Genomic DNA, 21,294 nt, shown 5'->3' with positions numbered 1-21,294 from the left:
GTCTCGGCCCCGCCCGGGCACGCCCGGCCGCGGGGCGCGCCTGTGCCGCCGCCCCGCCCCGTCCCTGGCCCGCCCACCGAGGCCGCGCTCCTCCCGGCGGCGCGCTTTTCCCGCGCGGTTTCCCGAGTCGGTCGCCCCCCGGCCCCCGGCGGCGATGGAGAGGACCCGCGCCGAGGTGGACGCGACGCTGCAGACCGCCAAGCTGGACGCGGCCGAGCTGCTGCCCGCCGCGCACTGTCTGCGCTTCGGGCCCGCGGCCACCGGCGACGTATGCCTGCTGGAGCTGGAGCCCGCGCTGTGCGCGCAGCTGCGCGCCGGGCGCAGGTGGGGGGACACGGGGGTGCAGAGAGGGGGCCGGGGGACAGGGCCGGGGCGGGGACACAGCGAGTAGGGGGCGGGAGAAGAGACCCGGGGGCGGGGGGCGCAGAGAGGAGCCCGCGCTGCGCCGGCGGCTGCGGGCGGGCGCGAGTCCGGAAGCGGCGTCCGCGGAAGTCGGGGGCTGTTCCAGAACCGTGCTCCCAGGCCCTGCGCCGAGCGCCTGCGTCTTACCGTGACGCCCGGTGATGGTATCAGCATTGTAAATTACAGAGTTCCTCTCGCCTTCTCCTTAGGTTTATTTTACCCAGGACTTTGCGGGAAGAGGTTTAAAACTTTTTTAAAAACAGATTTGGTAATTGTGGAAGCCCCTCAAAAAAAAAAAAAAAAAAAAAAAAACCAACTTGCTTGGGGTCACTACTGATAATCTAAAGCTGTTTTCTAATTCTAGGTCCCCTACACATTTGCTGCAAGACCATGGGTTAAAAAACATGCAGGAGAAGTCCATTCTCTGTCTCAGCTTTGTGCAGCCCCTGAACACGAGGAGTTAGGGTTCTTGTTTAACTTTCTTCTGCACTGCTGTACCTCTCACACCTGTGTTTTATTGTGTAGTTGTGGCTCAGGTGGTGAAGAGCCTGCCTGCCATGCAGAAAACCCGGGTTGGGAAGATCTCCTGAAGGAGGGCTTGGCAACCCACTCCAGTACTCTTGCCTGGAGAATCCCATGCGCAGAGGAGCCTGGTGGGCTACAGACCATGGACTCTAAAAGGGTCGGACACAACTAGACTGACTCACCTTTGTTATCTTGTAGGCTTTTGAAAATTGGGGGACTTCCCTGGTGGTCCAGTGGCTAAGACTCTGTGCTCCCAAGGCAGGGGGCCGAGGTTCAATCGCTGATCAGGGATCTAGCTGCAGCTAAGACCTGGTGCAGTTAAATAAATAAATGTTTTCTTTTTAAATTATGCCGCCTTTAGGCTGTCTTTCACTTTTCTTACTTTACTCATCGAACATTATTATAGGCTAGTCTTCAGATACTAGCAGTAAAGGATCTATCGGAACTAAGGGAGAAACATCACTGTGGGTTTTCATCCCAGCTGAGTTGGCAGGACTTTGATAAAAGACTTAAGGTGTGAGCACCAGCTTTGTCCAGTTATAGTTAATCTAGCTGGCAAAAACCAGAATGAAAAGGAGTATTAAAAAGTTTTTTTTTATTTTTTGGTGAGGGAAGGGGTTGTTTTAAACAAAATATTTGAAAGAGATGGTGCAATGTGGACATATATGTTAAGAGTAGGTACTTGGGACTCTTGAATGTTGTTAGCACCAGGAAGCTTTAAAAAAAAAAAAACCCTTTATTTTCACTTAAATGAAGGATTAGTTTTTTTAATTCAGTCTTTTAGTTCACAGTTTTTATTACTTATTTAAAAGAAGTGAATTTGGTACAGGAGGATTAAATATAGACAAGGAAGACTGCTAGAATCAACTCTGTTTTTGTCATCTCCATTATCTTCGTCCTTTATTTTTCTCCTTCCCCCTTCTCACTTTTGACCTTACCCTCTTCCTTCTTCTTGCCTTTTTCTACCTGTGATCCCTTGTCAGAGACATCGTTTACTCTAGTTTGTAAACATACCCATTGCATATTTTTCTTTCAGCACTGTGGCCTTCTTTTCTCAAGGTCCCAGTTTCTTTGCAGCGTAGGTGATGATTAGGCCAGGATGTGCTTATTTGATGGTGAGGGGTTGCTCAGGCCAAAACAGGAAGGACCACTTGGGTGGGTATCATGGCCAGCAGCATAGTCCTCATCAGGGAGCTTATTAGTAATGCAGAATCCTATGTCCCATCCCAGACAAACTGCATCCTGACCTGCTTTTTAATAGGGTTCTCTAACATGCATACTCATAAGTTTGAAAAGTATTGCTTTAGCGATTTTAGAAAGCTGTGACATCTTGACTGCAGGTTACGGATACTCTTCCCAGCGGTTTACACAAAGAAGCCATGTGGTAACATTTGGCCTCTTTGGATTTGGCTTTTTTTTTTTTTTTGCCTGTATGGAGTTATTTTTCCTTAGTGAGTCAATTGGCCCAGTCCTTACCCTATGGAGCCCATCACTGGGGGGGGGCCCTGTGAGAGGAGGGGCCAGACATAGCCTCAAGACTCTGTTTTAAATTCTGGAAACCTAGAGGGTTTTGGAACTGTGTGTAATGAGGCTGGCCATTAGTGTCTCAATAAGTCATGTATTTTTTTTCCCCCATTTTCCTGCAGTCTGGTGATTCGTGGTGATAAGGATGAGCAGGCTGTTCTGTGCAGTGAAGACAAAACGTACGATTTGAAAGTAGCAGACACTTCCAATATGTTGCTTTTTATTCCTGGTTGTAAAATTCCAGAGCAGCTGAAGATGGAAGAAACACACTGTAACATTATTCACACTGAGGTACTGTCTTCTATTTCCTGACTTATTTGAAAAAGACAACATGCTTTTAATTGAAAACTCAGGGTGTGGGACTTCCCTGGTGGTCCCATGGTTAAGACTCTGTGCTCCCAATGCAGGCGGTGTGGGTTCGGTTCCTGCTTCAGGAACTAAGATCTCCCATGCAATGAGGCCAAAAAAAAAGAAAAAAAAACTGGAGGTGTGAAATGTATAATCACAGAGAATCTGAAAATTTCTCTGATGAAATTGGAAATTTCTCAGCGTTATTTTTGTTTGGAGTCATGTAAAGTTGTCTTTATTTTCCCACTGTGATGTTTAAGTCCCAGATAAGCTGACCGTTTTCTGTAATATAGAAAATTTACTATTAGGTGACTCATTCTAAAAGTTTTACCTATTTTCAGGGAGTTTTGCTGTGGATAGGTTTTGAAAGGTGATTCCCTCAAACTATAGCTAGTGCATTAGGTGACGTACGGAAATGAGAAAGTATGTTTTTGAGGGAAGTGTGTTTCTCACCTTTGAAGTTGGTTTAGTTCTTAACTGTCCATGGCCATGTATAAGAAATTCTTAATTACTTTGGAGACTACTGATGGCAAGTACCAAACAAAAGTTTCTATCCTGGCTAGATAGTTACACGTATATAGTCAAAGCACCTTAATTCTATTAGATTAACTTCAAACCAACTACTTCCTAAAAACAGAATTGGAATAGAAATAAGGGAAAATACTGGGACACTTGAGTGGTTCATATGATATTGCTAGAACAGAGAAACTGCCAGTAAATATCGTACTTTGGTTTCTGTAGAGTTATGTCTTTTATTGTAATGAGCTATAAATTTTGACTTTCATCCTTTTGGAAAAGATGTTATTTTTACCTGTCTTGTGGGTGTTTTGGAGAGGGTAGAAACATCCGTGAGTACCTTTGAGCTCTTCTTACCGGAGTTCTGTGTTCTGGGACCAAGTAAAACTTAACAGAGATCTGCTAGCCAGAGTTTCAGAATCTTTGGGTTGCACTTCAGCTTAAAAAGGCTCGGTAAGGAATGCACCTGAGCAGAGCAGACTGGCATTGATAAATGGCAGTGGGTACCCAGGCTCGGGGGTGATAAGGAATGGGGGTCTGTGACAGATTGGGGTGCACAGGCCTCAGGCAGGTAGGTTGGTGCTTCTTGGCCTTGTGGGAAAGCCGCCCAGCATTGCCAGACCTGATTTCTTTTGTCCAAGTGAAGCTTAAAATTTAGGTTTTAGGGGGCAAAATCTCCTTATTTTTCAATGTTGGCAGCTAATTAAAAGTCCATACTAAACTTCCTTTTCTTCCTCAACACGAAGGCACACACCAACATCTGTGTGCTGGGTCCAGCGGGCAGGGTGCCTCTTTGTGAACTGTGCGCGAGCTCAGTGGTCTTTCTGTTTTGGTCCTTGAGCTTTGCTCAGACCCCGCGGCATCTCCGCCAGGCTCTGGACCTTGTCTCGTCAGTCACGGCTTCTACTGGTTTGAGAGTGGATGCGTCCCCTGCCCTTCCGTCTTAGAGCTACAGTGGATCCCAGAGAGAATCCATTTCAGCCTTTTTCCATTTCTTTCATGTGAAACAATTATTGAGCACCTACTACGTGCTGATGTTGATTGGGCAAATCCTGGAGATTGAAGAGAAGGATAACAGCAATTTATCTGTCCTTTAGCCGCAATCACTTGATCTGAGTGACAGGCCTCTCACTGTTTCTCAAGTCCAGTAAGGAATTAGTTGCTGTTCTACCCAGTGGAAGCTCTTGCATTGAATAGAAGTCTTTTCTTTTTTAACATCTGCTTAATTTTAGCATCATGAGCAATACAGAGCAAGAGTGCCCCCTCTTCACTTTAATATCTATGCATAATTTGAAGACTATGATAATGTCTCTTCTTTACTTTCTGTTTTTCAGCCTAAATATATTCTTTCTCTGTTGTTTCCACCTGGTTTGCAGAATTGGCACCTTCCTGGTCATTCTTTTCTGGGCACACTCTTAAGTTTCCAGAATACACTTGAGATGTGGAAAAACAGGAGGAGGGGGTGACAGGAATAGATGGTTGGATGGCATCACCGACTCAATGGACATGCGTTTGAGCAAACTTTGGGAGATCATGAAGGACAGGGAAGCCTGGTGTGCTGCAGCCCAGGAGGTTGCAAAGAGTTGGACGTGACTTGGCCACTGAACAACAACGACAATGGAAGAAACTTAATTATCGATTCTCCTTATGTTGGCAGTGTCTTCTTGATTGAGGTTTAAACAGATGTGACCTGCAGATGTGTAGCCATCTCAAGCACACGTCTGGATGAGCACCTTCTTGGCAGAAAGCAGAATGACTTGGCTCCCTTTTCTTGCTTATAATGGAGGATAAAGGTGTTGGATGAAATTTTGTATGAAGTTTTCTTTTAGGATGGCCCCTGAAAGATTATGATGTATTTGTAATCTCTAGATCTTTGGTTTTACTAACAATTACTGGGAATTAAGAAGATGTAGACCTAAACTAAAGAAGTTAAAGAAACTTTTGATGGAAAATACCTATGAAGGACCTGACAGTGAAAAAGAAAAGGATTCCAGTCACTTAAAAGTAAGACTGTTATTTTCATTTTTTAATTGGAATTTTGATAATAGAGCTATAGTGACATTGTTTAATGGTGACATTCTTTTTAATGTTCATACTATGAAAATTTCACACATACCCCAAAGCAGAAAGACTGATAAGTTGACTCTGTTGACCATTTATCAATATTTTGTCAATCTCATTTCTTCTGTCCCCTACCACCTTCCAACATATTTGTACTAGAAGTTCAACTGATTGACATTTTTTCTTTGTCACGGCCTTATTGAGATCTGATTAATATACCAAGCAATTTGCTTATTTTAAAGTGTGTAATTCAACACTTTTAGTGCATTCACAGAGCTGTGTGATCATAAACTTGATGAAGCTTAGAATATTTTTATCACCCCTCTAAGGAAACTCTACCCCTTAGCTGTTCCCTTAGTCCTGCCTCTCTGTCTCCCCTCTGACTGACCCCTCAGTCCCGCCTTTCTCTCTCTCTCTCCCCCCTTCAGCCTTGACCTCTCAGTCCTGACTTTCTCTCTCTCTTCTCAGCCCTGACCCCTCAGTCCTGCCTTTCTCTCTCTCTCTCCCCCCTTCAGCCTTGACTTCTCAGTCCTGACTTTCTCTCTCTCTCCTCAGTCCTGACCCCTCAGTCCTGCCTTTCTCTCTCTGTCTCCCCTCAGCCCTGACCCCTCAGTCCCGCCTTTGTCTCTCTGTCTCCCCCCTTCAGCCTTGACCTCTCAGTCCTGACTTTCTCTCTCTCTTCTCAGTCCTGACCCCTCAGTCCTGCCTTTCTCTCTCTCTCTCTCTCTCTCTCCTCAGCCCTGACCCCTCAGTCCTCAGTCCTGCCTTTCTCTCTCTGTCTCCCCTCAGCCCTGACCCCTCAGTCCCGCCTTTGTCTCTCTGTCTCCCCTCAGCCCTGACCCCTCAGTCCCGCCTTTCTCTCTCTCTCTCTCTCTCTCCCTCCTCAGCCCTGACCCCTCAGTCCCGCCTTTGTCTCTCTGTCTCCCCTCAGCCCTGACCCCTCAGTCCCGCCTTTCTCTCTCTCTCTCCCCCCTTCAGCCTTGACCTCTCAGTCCTGACTTTCTCTCTCTCTTCTCAGTCCTGACCCCTCAGTCCTGCCTTTCTCTCTCTCTCTCTCTCTCTCTCCTCAGCCCTGACCCCTCAGTCCTCAGTCCTGCCTTTCTCTCTCTGTCTCCCCTCAGCCCTGACCCCTCAGTCCCGCCTTTGTCTCTCTGTCTCCCCTCAGCCCTGACCCCTCAGTCCCGCCTTTCTCTCTCTCTCTCCCCCCTTCAGCCTTGACCTCTCAGTCCTGACTTTCTCTCTCTCTTCTCAGTCCTGACCCCTCAGTCCTGCCTTTCTCTCTCTCTCTCTCTCTCTCTCCTCAGCCCTGACCCCTCAGTCCTCAGTCCCGCCTTTGTCTCTCTGTCTCCCCTCAGCCCTGACCCCTCAGTCCCGCCTTTCTCTCTCTCTCTCCCCCCCTCAGCCCTGACCCCTCAGTCCTCAGTCCTGCCTTTCTCTCTCTCTCTCTCTCTCTCCCCTCAGCCCTGACCCCTCAGTCCCGCCTTTGTCTCTCTGTCTCCCCTCAGCCCTGACCCCTCAGTCCCGCCTTTCTCTCTCTCTCTCCCCCCTCAGTCTTGACCTCTTAGTCCCGCCTTTCTCTCCTCTCTCTCTCCCACCTCAGCCCTAGGCAGCCAGTAATCTACATTCTGTCTCTTGATTTCCTTCTTCTGGGCATTTTGTATGAATAGAATCAGGTAAGTGGCCTTTTCTGGCAGGCGTCTTTAACCTAGCATGCTGTCTTCAAGGTTCATCCATTACTTTTCATTGCTGAATAATACCCCATCTTATGGATATACCATATTTTATGCATCCATTCATCAGTTGATGAACATTTGGGTAGTTTCTGCTTTTTGGTTGTTGTTGATTACTTGCTTATTAGGAATAACACTGCTGTGAACATTCATGTTCAAGTGTCTAGTGAACCTATGTTTTAATTTTTCTTGAATATGTATAGACACACATACACTAAAGAGTGAAATTGATGGGTCCTGTGGTCATTCTCTATGGGCTTTATATAAAATGTTTATACAGAAACTCCTTTGCCAATTTTCAGGTGGATTACTTTATTATTAAATTGTTGGAGGGCTTTTTATGTAATCTAAACACAAGCTCTTTTGACAGATAAAATTTGCAAATATTTTCTTCTATTTTATGAGTTATTGTTTCACTTTCTTGATTTTTTATAAAAAAAAAATTGTGGTAAATGTACAGAGATTTTCATTTTGATGAAGTCCACATAATGTGTTTACATTTTATTCCTTGTGTTTTCAGCATCATATCTAAAACAATTGCCACATTCAACATCACAAAGATTTGCTGTTTTCTTCTAAGATATTCTCTGATTTTGTCTAGTTATCATTACATATTAACTAAAGAAATTAAGCTATAAATATTGTCTGTCCTATGTATTTATTCCCTCAAAATTCAATGTTTGAAAAAAATTCTTGTCCTAAAATGCGTTTTTTGTTTGTTTGTTTGTTTGTTTCAGTATGCGACTGAAGATTTGCTTGATCAAATTCAGGCAAGTGAGGAAGAAATAATGACTCAGTTACGAGTTCTCAATGCCTGTGAAATTGGAGGTAGCGTCACTTTCAGTTACCAACAGTGGTGGAGCTGGGTATAATACGAGAGGGGTTTTGTATATCTCCCTATGTTTATTGCTGTTGCATGCTGTTTATTTAGTCCTCTTCTGGTCTTAGAGATGACGATATTTGTGTTCTGGGGTGTGGGGCAGAGACTCCATGTGATCACCTTTAATAAGGATGTCAGTCTCTGACCAGTGACTTTATTCGCTCCTTACAGGCCTTTTCCTTTGGACTGAGTGGTAATGGAAGAGCCACGTTTGATCAGGAAAGGTCTTAGATATCAGGTCGTCTGTGCCCTTCATTGTCTTTACTAGGTGAGGAAACCAAGGCCTGGGAAGGGAAACAGACTGGTCCAGGGCTCCATGTCGAGATAGTGGCAGGATGAGGCATCAAACCAGGTACTTGAACTCCTGGTTCAGAATTAACTCATTGTATTTCCAAACTGCTTGGAAGATACATTTATTCTTGTGATCACTCAACATGCTTTTTGCCTAAGTGTGAAGTAGTTTATACGATAAAGCTGTGTAAAAGCAGTAGCGGCAAGAGATTGATGGAGTAGCCCAGCAGAATCTTCTGCAACGTTCTGACTTTCTTCTGGTCCGGAGTGGTGGAGCGGGAGCCCCCCCAGCCCCTCCCCTCCCTACCCCCCACGTCTGGGCCTGCATTAATACTTGAGGAGATGTTTGTGTGCATTTCTCACCCCTCTCAAACTTGCCCAGCGAAGCAGCTTAATTCTGCACCCATGTGTTAGGAAGGAGGAAATTGGCTTTGTTTGGTGGATGTGCTTTTCAATTTACTCACAATCTTCCAAGCGAGATTAGCTTCTGTGGTCAATTCTGCTGAGTAAAGCAGCTGCACATGACTTTAGAACTAACTGGAAGCACTTAGTTCTTTGTTGTGGTTCCTTGAGTTTTTAATTGTGGATGCCTGCTTCTAATTACTATGGTATAGGGATACCATGAATATTAAGGTTAAGAATAGAAAAATGGATTTAATGCAGCCCTCTGCATTTTTTGTTTATTGCACGGGAATGGATAGTATTTTGGTGTGTGCATGGGGTGGTGGGATGCATAGATTTGTTTCCTAGTTTTCTTTTTCAATTTTGCTTCGGAACAAGCACATTTCAAAGAAACAAAGCAAAACTTTGGAATTTTGCTTTTGTTAAAAATATCGTGTTTTAGCATGGAATGTTCCATGTTTATTCAGAATAAGAGTAGGAGCATTCTCCCTTGGGAATGACGGGTGTGCTCTTGATTCGTTTCTCCAGGGGTGTTGGCAGTGCCTTCGGTCATAAGGTGGCATTTCATCATCTTTCATAGGAATTGGGAAATATATCTGGACACCCAGCCTCTGTTTTGCTGCTGGTCCACATCGTATTTGAGTCTGTTATCTCGTGAATGAACTAGACTTCCTTTTTAAAAATATATTTGTTCTTCCATTTGGCTGCCTGGCGTCTTAGTTGCTTGCGGCGTGTGGGTCTTCACTGCCTCTTAACGGGATCCTTCGCTGTGGGGCAGATTTTCCAGCTGTGCTGCTCGGCCTTCAGCAGTCGGCGCACACAGGCTCTCTCGTGGCGTGCAGGCTTAGTTGCTTCTCGGCATGTGGGGTCTTAGTTCCCCGACCAGTGATCCAGCCCACATCCCCTGCATTGCACGGCATATTCCTGACAACTGGACCACCAGGAAAGTCCTTGAACTGGACTTCTTCATGAGCACAAGACCGCCTCTCCAAGGTGGCTGGCGGGAGGGTGTAACCATGCCAGTCCCTGCTGCGGAAGTCACCATGTGGAATATCCGGCCCGAGACCTTCAGCTCATTTGTGTGACCTTCTGAGAAAATGGCCGTACCAGCTGCCAGTTTCCCCATTTCCATTTAGAACAAGATTATTATGAGATAATTGAAGATTAAAGCACTTGAAAAAAAGTCAAAATGTTGGTCATGTGGAAAGTACCCTTTAAAAACCACCTGACCTCCCTTGACAGAGTTTGCGACGATTGGGAGAAAAGCCGAAACAGAAGCATTGTTTATAAAGAAAGCTAAGGCTTACCATGTCTCTTTTTTGCAGTGGGCAAGAGTATACTGCTACTGTATCAGTCTTATCAGTCAGTTCATTTGTTTAAATTAAGTATGTTTAAATTAAAATGAATGTTCTTTGGTAAATGTAACTTTGGGAATTTATAGGTTATTGGAGGATTCTCGAATTTGATTATGAGATGAAACTTCTGAATCATATAACTCAGCTTGTGGATTCCGAATCTTGGTCTTTTAGCAAAGTTCCTTTGAATACATGCCTTCAGGAACTTGGACCATTGGAGCCAGAGTAAGTATTTATTCCCCATCCTTCCAGATTTTCTTAAAGGGAAAGAAAATTATTATCCAGGGTAGGACTAAACCCAGGGCATAAACTCTTTATATATTAATATCTCATAGAAATCTAAAAAATATACAACTGAAAAGGACTTGGGAATTTGGGTCACTGGAGTGAATAAATGTGTCACTTTTTTTCCTGCCATTAAAAATATAAATAAATAATTATATATGTTATTTTATAATAAATGTATGCTCACATGATTTGTATAAAAACGTTTAACATGGGGCCTGGCACATCGTAGCTTTCCAGTATATTTTAGTTTTTATTTTTTAAAGTTTCTTGGCTATACCACTTAGTATGTCGGATCTTAGTTTCCTGACCAGGAATCAAACCTGTGCTCCAGGGAAGTCCCAGTATTTCAGATTTATATCTTAGTTTATAGTTAGCAATAGTGTTTGAAAGTTAATGCATAAAATTGTGAAAACTTTTCAAATAAGCATTTAAAATTTTTCAGGGAAATGATTGAACACTGTCTTAAATGTTATGGAAAGAGATACACAGAGGAAGGTGAGATTGGGAGAGTATTTTAAGGGGTGTTTTAACTTGGTGTGTGAAACTTGGCATGCCTTTTGACGTGTCTTCCTGTTAAAACTCAGATCTCCACGGGGGTCTGGGAGATGAGTTGTGTGTGATTCCTTCTGGGAATTTGCAACGAGGGAAAGGGGACGGTGGTACAGCTCAGAAGACAGTGTGACGCCATCTGCTGCCCTGTCCTTAGGTGAAGTTTATTTTGAACTGAGTGCAGATAAGATATGCAGAGCTACAGCACAGATGCTACTTCAGAACGCAGTGAAATTCAATCTCGTCGAGTTTCACGAAGTATGGCAACAGAGTGTTCCCGAAGGAATGACAACCAGGCTGGATCAGCTGAAGGTAGGGGGCGACGTGACTCCCTCCATGACTCCGCAGGTTACGAGGTGAAAGGAAGCCTGTGTTGGAACCGAATATGGAGACAATTTATTTCCCTACCTTAGGAGTGCATTCCACATTCAATCCATCACAAAAATCTTTTAAAAAAACAAAACAAAAAACCCACAAACCCCACTTAATTGAAGTACAATTTACATATCACAGTCCGCCCGTTTGTAAAGAATTTGTAGTAAATTTAATGAGTTTCCACCCACCACAGTCTAGTTTTAGAACATTTGTCACCTCAGTAAGATCTTTTGGGCCCATTTACAGTTAGGTTGATGCCTAGGTTTCCCTTGTGACTAGGTTTCCCTTGGGCTTCCCTTGTGGCTCAGCTGGTAAAGAATCCACCTGCAATGCGGGAGACCTGGGTTCAGTCCCTGGGTTGGGAAGATCCCCTGGAGAAGGGAATGGCTGCACACTCCGGGGTTCTGGCCTGAAGAATTGCGTGGACTGTATAGTCCATGGCGTTGCAGAGTTGGACACGACTGGAACTTTCACTTCCTAGGATTCCTGGGATAGTGGAACTTAGAGCAGGTTTGGGCAGCAGGCACAATGAGTTCATATATAAGTTCAGCTGAAGAGGTCTGGTGCTTGGACGAAGGATTTGAGGTGGAGTTCAAATATTACAGTCATTAGCAAGTCAGTGAGTGGTGGATGGAGTCACAGGTTTAGAGGTGGTTACCGAGGGTAGTGCCAGTGAAACAGTTAGAGGGGGTGGTCTAGGGTCCCAGGGAATTAAAACATCAGGTCAGGAGAAAAGGTATGAAATCGTGATGCAGGCTTAAAGAGGAAGAGGTGATCAATACTAATGAAGTAAAGGGGGCTAGTGAGAGAAATCCAATAAAGGGCCCATGGGCTCGGCAATGACAGCTCACAGTGAGGTTTAGAACTAGAGCCTTTTCACTAGGCTGGTGGTGGTAAAAGCCAGATTCTAGAAGGGAAGGGAAGTGACTGCTCAGAGGTGCTCTCTTTATGAAAAAGGTAAGCTGCTCAGCTTCACGATGCTGAGGTTTTAAATACTTCGGGCTAAGCTCAACATAAGGTAAAAGAATGAGTCTTTTTTTTTTTTTTTTTTTAACATTAGACCATTACTTGAACTCTTCTTTTTCTCATTTCTTACAGGGTTTGGCCTTGGTGGATAGACAGTCAAGACCGGAAGTCATATTTCTGTTGAAAGCAGAAGACTTACCTGAGGGGGATCAGGAACGTTTCAATAGTCTGTTCTCTTTGAGAGAGAAGTGGACAGAAGAAGATATTGCTCCATATATTCAGTAAGTAATTTATTACAGATGGATTTTGAGGATTGTTCTTTTTCTAACAGGTAGCTAGGGTTTCAGTTCTGTTTTGTTTTGAGTCTTCCCTGATGACTGCTTCCTTCCCAGCTTTCTCAAGTTCTGGCTGGCCCTTTCTCTTGTCATTCTGCCTGAGTACTGATCTGGTTGGCAGGGTATGTGTCATCTCTCTTCCTTTCTGCTGTGTCTAGAATCACTTCTCTGCTCTTCTTGCACACTGCAGCTCTCAGAGGGTCAGTCTGCTGTGATCCCTCCTGTGACTGTAAGGCAAGCATTCCTCTCTGATGGCCACCTTTCTTTCCTGCTGCCTTAGTTTAAAACATTTTGGGAAAAGTCAGAATTCCTAAGAAGGTCACCCTGAAGTCACTGCTTGCCAGACTGACCCAAAATCCACTAACAAACCCTACCACTTCCTCACTGGGCCTCTTGGGGCCTCTCTCTTCTCTTTACCCAGCCTCAGTTTTCTTATATCTAACATGGGGTTAAGTAATACATGACTCATACTCTTACCATGAAGGTTGTTGATAATATATACGTGTAATATATCTAGTTCAGTTATGGCTTAGTAACCTCTCTCTACACCTATCTCTCCCACAAATACATACCCTTATGTTTGTTGGAAAGGTGGACTTAGGGGAGAAAGATGTAAAGAACTAGTGCTGTGAATATCATGTTATGTTCCCTAGACTATTTGTGGTGTTCATTTTTTTTTATTTTGTTCATTAATTTTTTTATTGTTCCCACAGAGATTTGTGTGGAGAGAAGCTAACCATTGGTGCACTACTCACAAAATATGCTCGATCTTCAATGCAAAATGGTGTCAAAGTTTATAACTCAAGAAGACCCATTTCTTAAAAAGAACAACAGTTTTTTCTTTGGGACTAAAGTTGCTGGATATAAGAAAGTGTTTTTTTAAGTATTTGGATAGCAGACTTTGAAAAACCTAATGCTTTGAGGCCTTTTCGCCTCACCTTAAGTATTTTAAAACTACTGCTCTTTTTTCTTAAAGGTGATAGGATATTTTATGTCTTTCAGGATATGTTTGTTTCATGTACACAGTGTAAACAAGGACAAAAGTGTTACTTTCTACATTTAGTATATCTTGGCAGTCTATATGAGTTCATTTATAGAGTGACAGGTTTGGTTTTTTATATTGAAAATTGCATTTCTTTAATTAGGATTTGACATTCTAGTCATTAATAAATTTGAAAGTTTTTAGAGAACTAAATACGAATAGTTTACTAGAAGAGAATTATTTATTTACTTAAATACCATTTCCCAAGTGAGTTCCCCTCTACTTTTGACCTTCCACCAAAATAGGAAATCACATGATGCTATCAGTTATTTAAAGTAGTTGTTTGTATTGATGATAATGGCTCTTGTTCCCCTGGCTGCTGTAGATACGATTTCAGAAAGACAACAGTGAGTGGTCCTGAGAGAGATCTTAGCTCCCTGCCCCGGAATCAAATCTGGGAGGCTGAATAAAACACAGAGAGTCCAAGCTGCTAGTCCACCAGGGGCTAGAAAGTGAAATGGAAAGTGTTAGTCGTTTTAGTCATATCCGACTCTGCGAACCCACGGACTGGAGCCCCTCCAGGCTCCTCAGTGCATGGGACTCTCAAGGCAAGAACACTGGAGTGGGTTGCCATTCCGTCTCTAGGGGATCTTCCCACCCCAGGGACTGAACTCAGGTCTCTGGCATTGCAAGTAGATTCTTCACTGTTTGAGCCACGGGGGAGGCACCAGGGGCCACAGGCAAGAAGTGAAGTGCCCCTGGCTGTGGCCTCCTTTGAAAACAAATGTTTTGAGGAGGCAAAAACTAAATACAGGTACAAAGTTTATTTTCAGAGATACAGCATAACAAGTGGGGGGGCACAGAAACAAACAGTTTAAGACAGAGGAAGGCAGAAATACACACAGAAAGAAAGGGTGTGGCCGTCCTCCCTAATGGGCAGGGGCGCAGCAAAGGTGCCTTAAATCACTTCTATAGGACAGTTCTTCCTGGTCTTTGTTTTCCTTTGGCCCATCTTCTTTCCCCACATCCGGTCTGTTCTCCGGAGATGAAGTGCTCTAAGGTCCAAGCGCAACTTTTTGCTAAAGATGGATTGCACCACAGAGACTAGTGGAGCATCACTGCCCTGCCTCCCGTGTTTACCTCCAAGGAGCCTCTTTGCACCTGTGCAGTCAGGAAGTTTCCTTGACCTCAGGAATGGTCATCTTATCTCTATTCCAGCAGAGCTCAGCTTCTGCAACTAGCTTTGTCCTTGGAGTGTGGAGAAGACAAAGCTTCAGTTTTTCTACACTTGACAGACACCAGCTGCCCAGCCCAGGGGCCTGTCTACCTCCTACCTCAGATACGCTCTTTGGGATGAAAGTCTGTGTACTACTTCACTGCTTATTTGCCTCCCATTCTTTCCTTAACCCAGTGACCTCTTTTTAACCCAATTGCATCTATCTTGCTAAATATTCTCCATCTTCCATGCAAAATGGTATTAAAAAGGTTGTAATTCAAGAAGACCCTTTGAATACTAATCCCCTGTGAAGAATACTAACAATAGTTTATAATCCTATAATGAAGGATACTGACACAGGTAATACTCAAAACCTACAAGTAATTTCTGGTTTTGGAATGCTTGATAAAGTTATTTTACATCTTTATTTTCCTAGTGTGTTTTCCTTTAGACCAAAGTTCAAATTAATTTTAGCTAATGAACTTGTCATCAGGATAGTTTGAAGGGTTAAACCTGGTCCAAAGTTAAAAAAAAAAAAAGTTAATGGATAATCCACAATTAACAAAGATTTAACTGTCACTGGAATTTACAACCGTTTTATTCTCATGCACATGAAATGCAGATGACTTCAAAATAGTCCGGTGTTTCAGTAATTCTACATCTGTATAATCCACTTATTTAATAATTTTTCAATAAATACCGAGGCAGCAATGCCTAGTGAGGACTCGAGTTCGAGTTAGACTCCTTGAGGTGAAATCTCGTCTTTTCCAGCCTAAGTCACAGCTGCGGTGAGTTAAGGGTTCTTTTTACACAGCAGGAGGGACGCCTCCTGGTTTCCTACGTCCTGGCCCCTGGCACTTTGAAAACCTCGTCCCCCTGCTTTTCAGTCTTTGCGCTACATCTTTATTCCTCTAAAATTTAATGTTTCGCCTTTCCGTCCTGCTGCGCTCGCGTCATCCACGAAATACCTGTCAAGTTTCCTCAGCTTCAACGGTTCTCATCCGCCGTCTGCACATTAAAAATCAAACGCAAAGCCCGCTGCTCGCCAAGCCCCGCCCACGGCCAACAAGACTTCCGGCTGCCGCCTCAGCGCTGCCCTACTTCCGCTGACGTCAGGGGGTCAGAGGTGACGAAAAATATGTCGTCTGGCGGGCGCCGTTGGACGCTGCTGTGGGGAGCGTCTCCGTGACAGGCGCTCGGCGGAGACGACAGACGAGCCGAGTCCCCCGAGCGAGTGTGAAGGGCGGCCGCGGTGGATCGGGCAGGGCCGGGCGTGGAGCCGAGGGCGCCCGCGCTGGGGCGTGACTGTTGGGAGCGTGCAGGAACGGGGAGCGTCGGGTGCCCAAGGCCGGTGATGCCCCGCCGCCGCCCGGAGGCCGGGAAGTCGAGCTCCGCGGGGCCCTTTCATGCCGCCAACTGGCTCTGACCCCGCCAGAATGAACAGGAAGAAAGGAGACAAGGGCTTTGAAAGCCCAAGGCCGTATAAATTATAAGTATTTTTTTCTGCATCTCCCTTTCTTCTGGGGCTTCCCGGGTGGCTCAGACGGTTAAGAATCCGCCTGCAATGCGGGAGACCTGGGTTCGATCCCTGGGTCGGGAAGATGCCCTGGAGGAGGGGAAGGCTACCCACTCCAGTTTTCTTATCTGGAGCATCCCATGGACAGAGGAGCGTGGCGGGCTACAGTCCATGGGGTCACAGAATGGACGCGGCTGAGCGACTAACACTTCTTCTAGGTTTGGTTTTCATTAGTTAAAATTAATTAGTTTCAGTGATCGCTTGAAATTGACTTAGTGGGCCTGGAAAGCCTAGTGGGAAACGAAGCTGCCCACAGTTTTGTAGGGCGAAAATGTTTTGAATGACAAGGTAATTTCAACAAATTTACTGCCCCTTGCAGTTTAACGTACCTTTTTCTTAAATTGCATTTTTGTCCAAAAAAATTTATTTTCGTGGCTGTTGCTGAATTTTAAATGAACAAGTTACCCTAATTTCTAGGGTTTTAACATGAAAAATAAGTATGATTTTGAGCTGCTTAGAACACAGTTCTTGTTTACACTGGGATTGAATTATGCATTGTTTAATAATTGAAGTATTTTCTTTATTCTTTAATGTACAACCCATCAGGTCGTCTGCATCAACAACATAAACTTCCAGAGAAAATCTGTTGTGGTAAGTATATTCTTAGCAATTATAAGCAATAACAACACCATGCTTTACAGTACGTAGAAACTTTCCGCTCCAGGTCATGGGTTTTGAGAATAGATACGAATTAGAATTCAAACGTGTATGACTTCAAGAGCCATGGCCTTACTACTATACTAGCCAACACCTCAATTCTTCCTTTCCCTTTTTCCTGTTTTCTGATTAAAATTTATTTCTTTGAATATGTTGTGGAATATGAAAGTCTACATTACCAAACATTTTAGAACTGTGTATGAAACAAGAATAAATCCACAGTGAGATTTTTTCTGTGAAAAAATTAAGGTTGATACACACACTAACTTACTAACTTGACTGTTCAGAGGCTGCTTTTGTTTTCTGATTTTTGCCTGACCTTGTTTCCCTGGCATTGCTTTGTAGTAAAGTTCTATATAAAGGTGTTTGAAACCTAGTAATTGCCCTCCCCCCAATTTAGATGTATAGATTGTTGTATCCACATGGATTGATGTACATGCATATATATATGCATATATGATCTCTATCCAGATATCCATATGGATTGATATATTCATTCTAGGAACCCCGTTGATAGCCTAAGACCCAGGGTTATGAATCTGCAGAGCTCCCGTTTCTTCTATTTTCCGTCTCCTCTCTGTGCCTCTCGTTTGACCACCCTGACCAGCAGCCGGAAGACTAGTGCCCAGTTAATGCATCTTCTTGGATACAGAGTAGGGTAGGGGGCAGATTAGGAATGGCAAAAGGAAGATATCTACAACAGTCTAACCCCTTTTGCCTCCAGATCATCCTCTCAACACTTCTGTTTAGATGACAGTGTTCCCAGCTTAAGGAAGTCCCATCAGCTATTGTAGCATTAGTTACGTGTGGCATTAGCTAACTACTTGTTTTTGTAAGTAAAGTTGTATTTGAACACAGCTACACCCATTTATTTATAAACTGTCTAAAGCTGCTTTGGAGCTACAATGGCAAAGTGGAATAGCTGTGAAACTGTGAGGCCTGTAATATCTATTTAGTCTCTGGCCCTTTAAGAAAAAGTTTGCTGATCCCTGAAGTAATCCATTTGTGTGAAGAAATGGCAGTTTCAGCATTTTTCCCACCTGAAATATTAGCTATTGCCTGTAGTGGAAGAAATATGGGTAAAAGAATGTGAAAATTAGTTACTATAGCCTTTGCTTTCTTTGGTTGATATCAAGGTCAAAGTTGATGTACACAGCTTTCTTATTCTTCTACCTATTCCATTTTTCTCTTTCTTTTTGACAGCATTTCTTTTGGTCTGTCGTAGACCTTCATTGTGCATCCTTGCTGGTTTCGACTTCATTGGGGTTGTTGCAGTTTTCCATTGATTAGGACTATTTGTCAAGAGGACCTCAGAGGCCTTCCATTGAACCCCCTGAACTGCAAACGGAATTCGTGCTTCTGTTGTGTAACAGAATCTCAGTTGCTGCTAGTCTCTCAGCCAGGACAGTGACCCCTTACTGTGCCTGTTGGTTCAATGGCATGAGGAGCCTGAAGTGGTTTAGTCTCAGCTTCCAATTTAATAAAGCCGTGGCTCTGTGCCCTGGTGGATGTGTTCCTCCTTTGGCCACTAGGCTTCTGAACGCCCCAAACCTGAGGGCTTCAAGACAGGAAGCAAAATTCTTTCAGTGGCTTTTTGAAGCAGTAGTGAACATAGTCACTCCAGCTTTTGCCCCTTGGCTCCCAGGTCTGTTTGGCAATGGAGAGGTGACCTGATGTTATAATGTCGCTCACTGGTTTAGGGTGGCCTCCTCTTGGAGGTCTCGGTGGTGCTGTAGCTGAGCCTTCATTAGTTGATCATGTTGGCCACTTCTGGATGAGAGGACAAAATTAATTTTGCATGTAAAATTTGTGTGTAAATTCTGCCACACTTTTCTATACACATGGAAGTGTGTGTGGGGTAGTATATTGACACGGATGACTTTTCGTAAGTAAGTTGTATTAATAGGGAAGGAAAATCTAGACTGTGTGTCTGTTTTTATAAGGGTAAATTCCTGTCTCCCCTCTACGGTACCAGCTGTCTAATGTAGTCATTTTACTGCTGAGTGACTAACTCATCCTTCCTGGGAGGACCCCTTGTTAGAAGCTTTGATCCTCTGCTGGGGGAGGTGGGCACTCAGCATTGATGATGGCCAGATCAGGCTTTGCTGAGGCAGAGCACGGTGTTGGGTTCGTGTGTAGCCTCCATTCTTGCCACCATGATCACTTTGTGTATTAGCAGGGTGGGGGAAAGAGTCTGGGCACATCTGCTGGATAGATGATCTTGCCAGTTGATTTTGGAGGGCCCCCTCTGCAGTCTCTGAGGATGCTTCTGTTAGTCATTTACATGATATTTTCATATTATACCTACTCTGAGAAATTCATGTGTACACTTTTCCCATCACCCTCTTATTTTCAGTGTTTTAGTCTTGTTCTTTACACATTCCTAACCAGCTGGCCAACCTAGCAACTGCCCCTGGATCAGTGCAGAAGTGTCTTGGGTCATTCCTATGTCTGTAGACGCTCTACCACCTGTTCTGTTTGCCGGCGTCCAGCCCACAGGAGGGTTTTCTCCCACTGTGTTTCAGGACTACACTTCAGTGAGTTCTGATGGCAGCTGCCATCCATGTTCAACTGTGCTAGCGTGCTTTACAGACTTATTCATAATTCAGGCTTGTGCTTTGTACTATTGTTAAACTTGGGGAACTCCCCATGAGGTCCTGGGTGTGGATTGAAGGGGGAGTGGAGATTGGATGGGAGCAGGTCTCTTTGGGCTCTGAGTCAGTGGTCACCTGTTTGCTTTTTGTGCCTTGGGAGCCTGCTGGGCCTGGTCTGGGGGTGTCGCTTCCGTTAAAAGGTGGAAGCTGCACGCACTCAGTTTGTGATGGCCATTCCAGGTTAACATAAACTCCCTGAAACTGTTGGAAGTCCCATGGTTGTGTGTTCGCTCTCTCCTGCAGGGTCTACTAGCAAAGCAGTAGTTGCTTTGCACATAGAAAATAGTTGTTGGCAGAAGAGGTCACGGGTTTCCTCTGAAACCCCGGAATGGCAGTGCGGTGTCATCCTGTTGGAGAAAGCCAGAGTCAGTGCAGCATCCCTGTCTGCTGGGCACGGCCCTGTGCTGGCGGCTCTGCTGAGTCATATGGCCTGAGGGGGGCCCGCTTGGACCACAGCCCGGACCTGCTGCAGAGCCTTTTCTTGTTCTGGACCTCTTCTTGAAGAGGACAGTCTTAATGATTGCCTAGTAAGCGATATGCCTGAATGGATAGATTGCTTTCTGAATGCAAAGAAGCCTACCAATTTTCTGCCTTCTTTTTTTTCCCCTCTTGGTGGGAAGTGCCAAGTGCAATAACTTTCACTTTAGGTTTATTTTTGTGTGCCTCAGACCACTGGTACTTTAGAAACTCTACTGATGTGACAGTCCCCTGAATGTCCATGAGATTTAACTCAGCCTCTGCCATCCATGTGTTTTCTAGTAAGGCATTATCGAGAACTTGCTTTTCCTTCCTCACCAGGTCCAGATGGTGTAGTGTTGTCAGTGTAACATACGAGTGTAATTCAGTTTGGGCTGTCCTGCAGTCAGGAGACTTTTGAACTTGGTTTTGACTGAACAGAGAGTTGATAGAGTTATTAGTTACTAGATGATAGTGATGGGGTTCTTATGTCTAGAAGACAACCTGCTTCTGGTTTTTTTTTCCTGATGGGAATTGAGGGGGGGAAATTGCTTGATAATTCACGGCAGTATTTGCTACCAGGAGCTGTGCTGATTTGCTGCGGTCAGAGTATCACTTCTGTGGTTGTGGTTGGCAAGTTTGTGATAGTTCACGATCATTCTGCAAGACCTACTTGGCTTTTGCACTGGCCAAATAGCTGAGTTAAACGAAGGTGGAGTAGGCGTCGTCCATGTCTCTGGGGGCGCTGATCTCTGCCATTCCCCAGAGGTGTCGGGTTGTGTTGATTTACTCTTGGAGAAGGGGGAAAGGTGGCCCGTTGGTGACCTCTCAGTCCTTCCTCCATAGACCTCACTCAGAGAGATCAGAGAATGACTGTGAGGGTTTGCCAATTACTAAAACGTATCCTGTATGTTTGGACTGGGTAATAAACACCAGGCCTACCATGAGATAGATGTGGGAACCCCTTAAACCCCTTTATTACTTGACCTCCAGAGGTCGCCAGTCTGGGGAATTCCCTAGCAGTTCAATGGTTAGGACTGCATTGTCGCTGCCAAGGGCCCAGGTTCAATCCCTGGTCAGGGAACTAAGACACACACACACACACACACACACACACACACACACACTGCATTGTCGCTGCCAAGGGCCCAGGTTCAATCCCTGGTCAGGGAACTAAGACAGACAGACAGACAGACACACACACAC

At 44.5% G+C, this 21,294-nt stretch overlaps 2 protein-coding genes across 6 annotated transcripts in view; both read left to right on the top strand.

Moving 5' to 3' along the window:
• Positions 1–100: 100 nt before the first annotated feature.
• Positions 101–13,614, top strand: DSCC1 (DNA replication and sister chromatid cohesion 1). The gene is made up of 9 exons (XM_061123871.1): positions 101–324; positions 2,574–2,742; positions 5,185–5,319; positions 7,844–7,934; positions 10,121–10,259; positions 10,765–10,817; positions 11,029–11,183; positions 12,345–12,493; positions 13,261–13,614. Exons 1-9 carry the CDS (start codon positions 155–157, stop codon positions 13,367–13,369), a joined length of 1,170 nt encoding a protein of 389 aa, XP_060979854.1. The 5' UTR covers positions 101–154; the 3' UTR covers positions 13,370–13,614.
• A 2,248-nt stretch (positions 13,615–15,862) lies between these two features.
• TAF2 (TATA-box binding protein associated factor 2) overlaps positions 15,863–21,294 on the top strand; it is an 80,736-nt gene continuing 75,304 nt past the window's right edge. For all 5 annotated transcript variants that reach the window (XM_061123862.1, XM_061123861.1, XM_061123860.1 and 2 more), the window contains exons 1-2: positions 15,863–16,235; positions 16,859–16,912. In XM_061123862.1, coding sequence (XP_060979845.1) covers positions 16,152–16,235; positions 16,859–16,912 — 138 coding nt within the window. In that variant the 5' untranslated portion in view covers positions 15,863–16,151. The remainder of the gene's footprint in view (positions 16,236–16,858; positions 16,913–21,294) is intronic.

Source organism: Dama dama, chromosome 21 (assembly GCF_033118175.1).
Source record: "Dama dama isolate Ldn47 chromosome 21, ASM3311817v1, whole genome shotgun sequence".
NCBI lineage: Eukaryota > Metazoa > Chordata > Mammalia > Artiodactyla > Cervidae > Dama > Dama dama.
This window is presented reverse-complemented; position numbering and strand designations above follow the sequence as displayed.

Excerpts from the sequence above, each read along its gene's own strand:
- DSCC1 (XM_061123871.1), top strand. The coding sequence starts at position 155 with ATGGAGAGGACCCGCGCCGAGGTGGACGCGACGCTGCAGACCGCCAAG. Across the intron at positions 5,320-7,843 it reads AGGATTCCAGTCACTTAAAA|TATGCGACTGAAGATTTGCT; the intron begins GTAAGACTGTTA and ends TGTTTGTTTCAG. Across the intron at positions 12,494-13,260 it reads GATATTGCTCCATATATTCA|AGATTTGTGTGGAGAGAAGC; the intron begins GTAAGTAATTTA and ends TTGTTCCCACAG.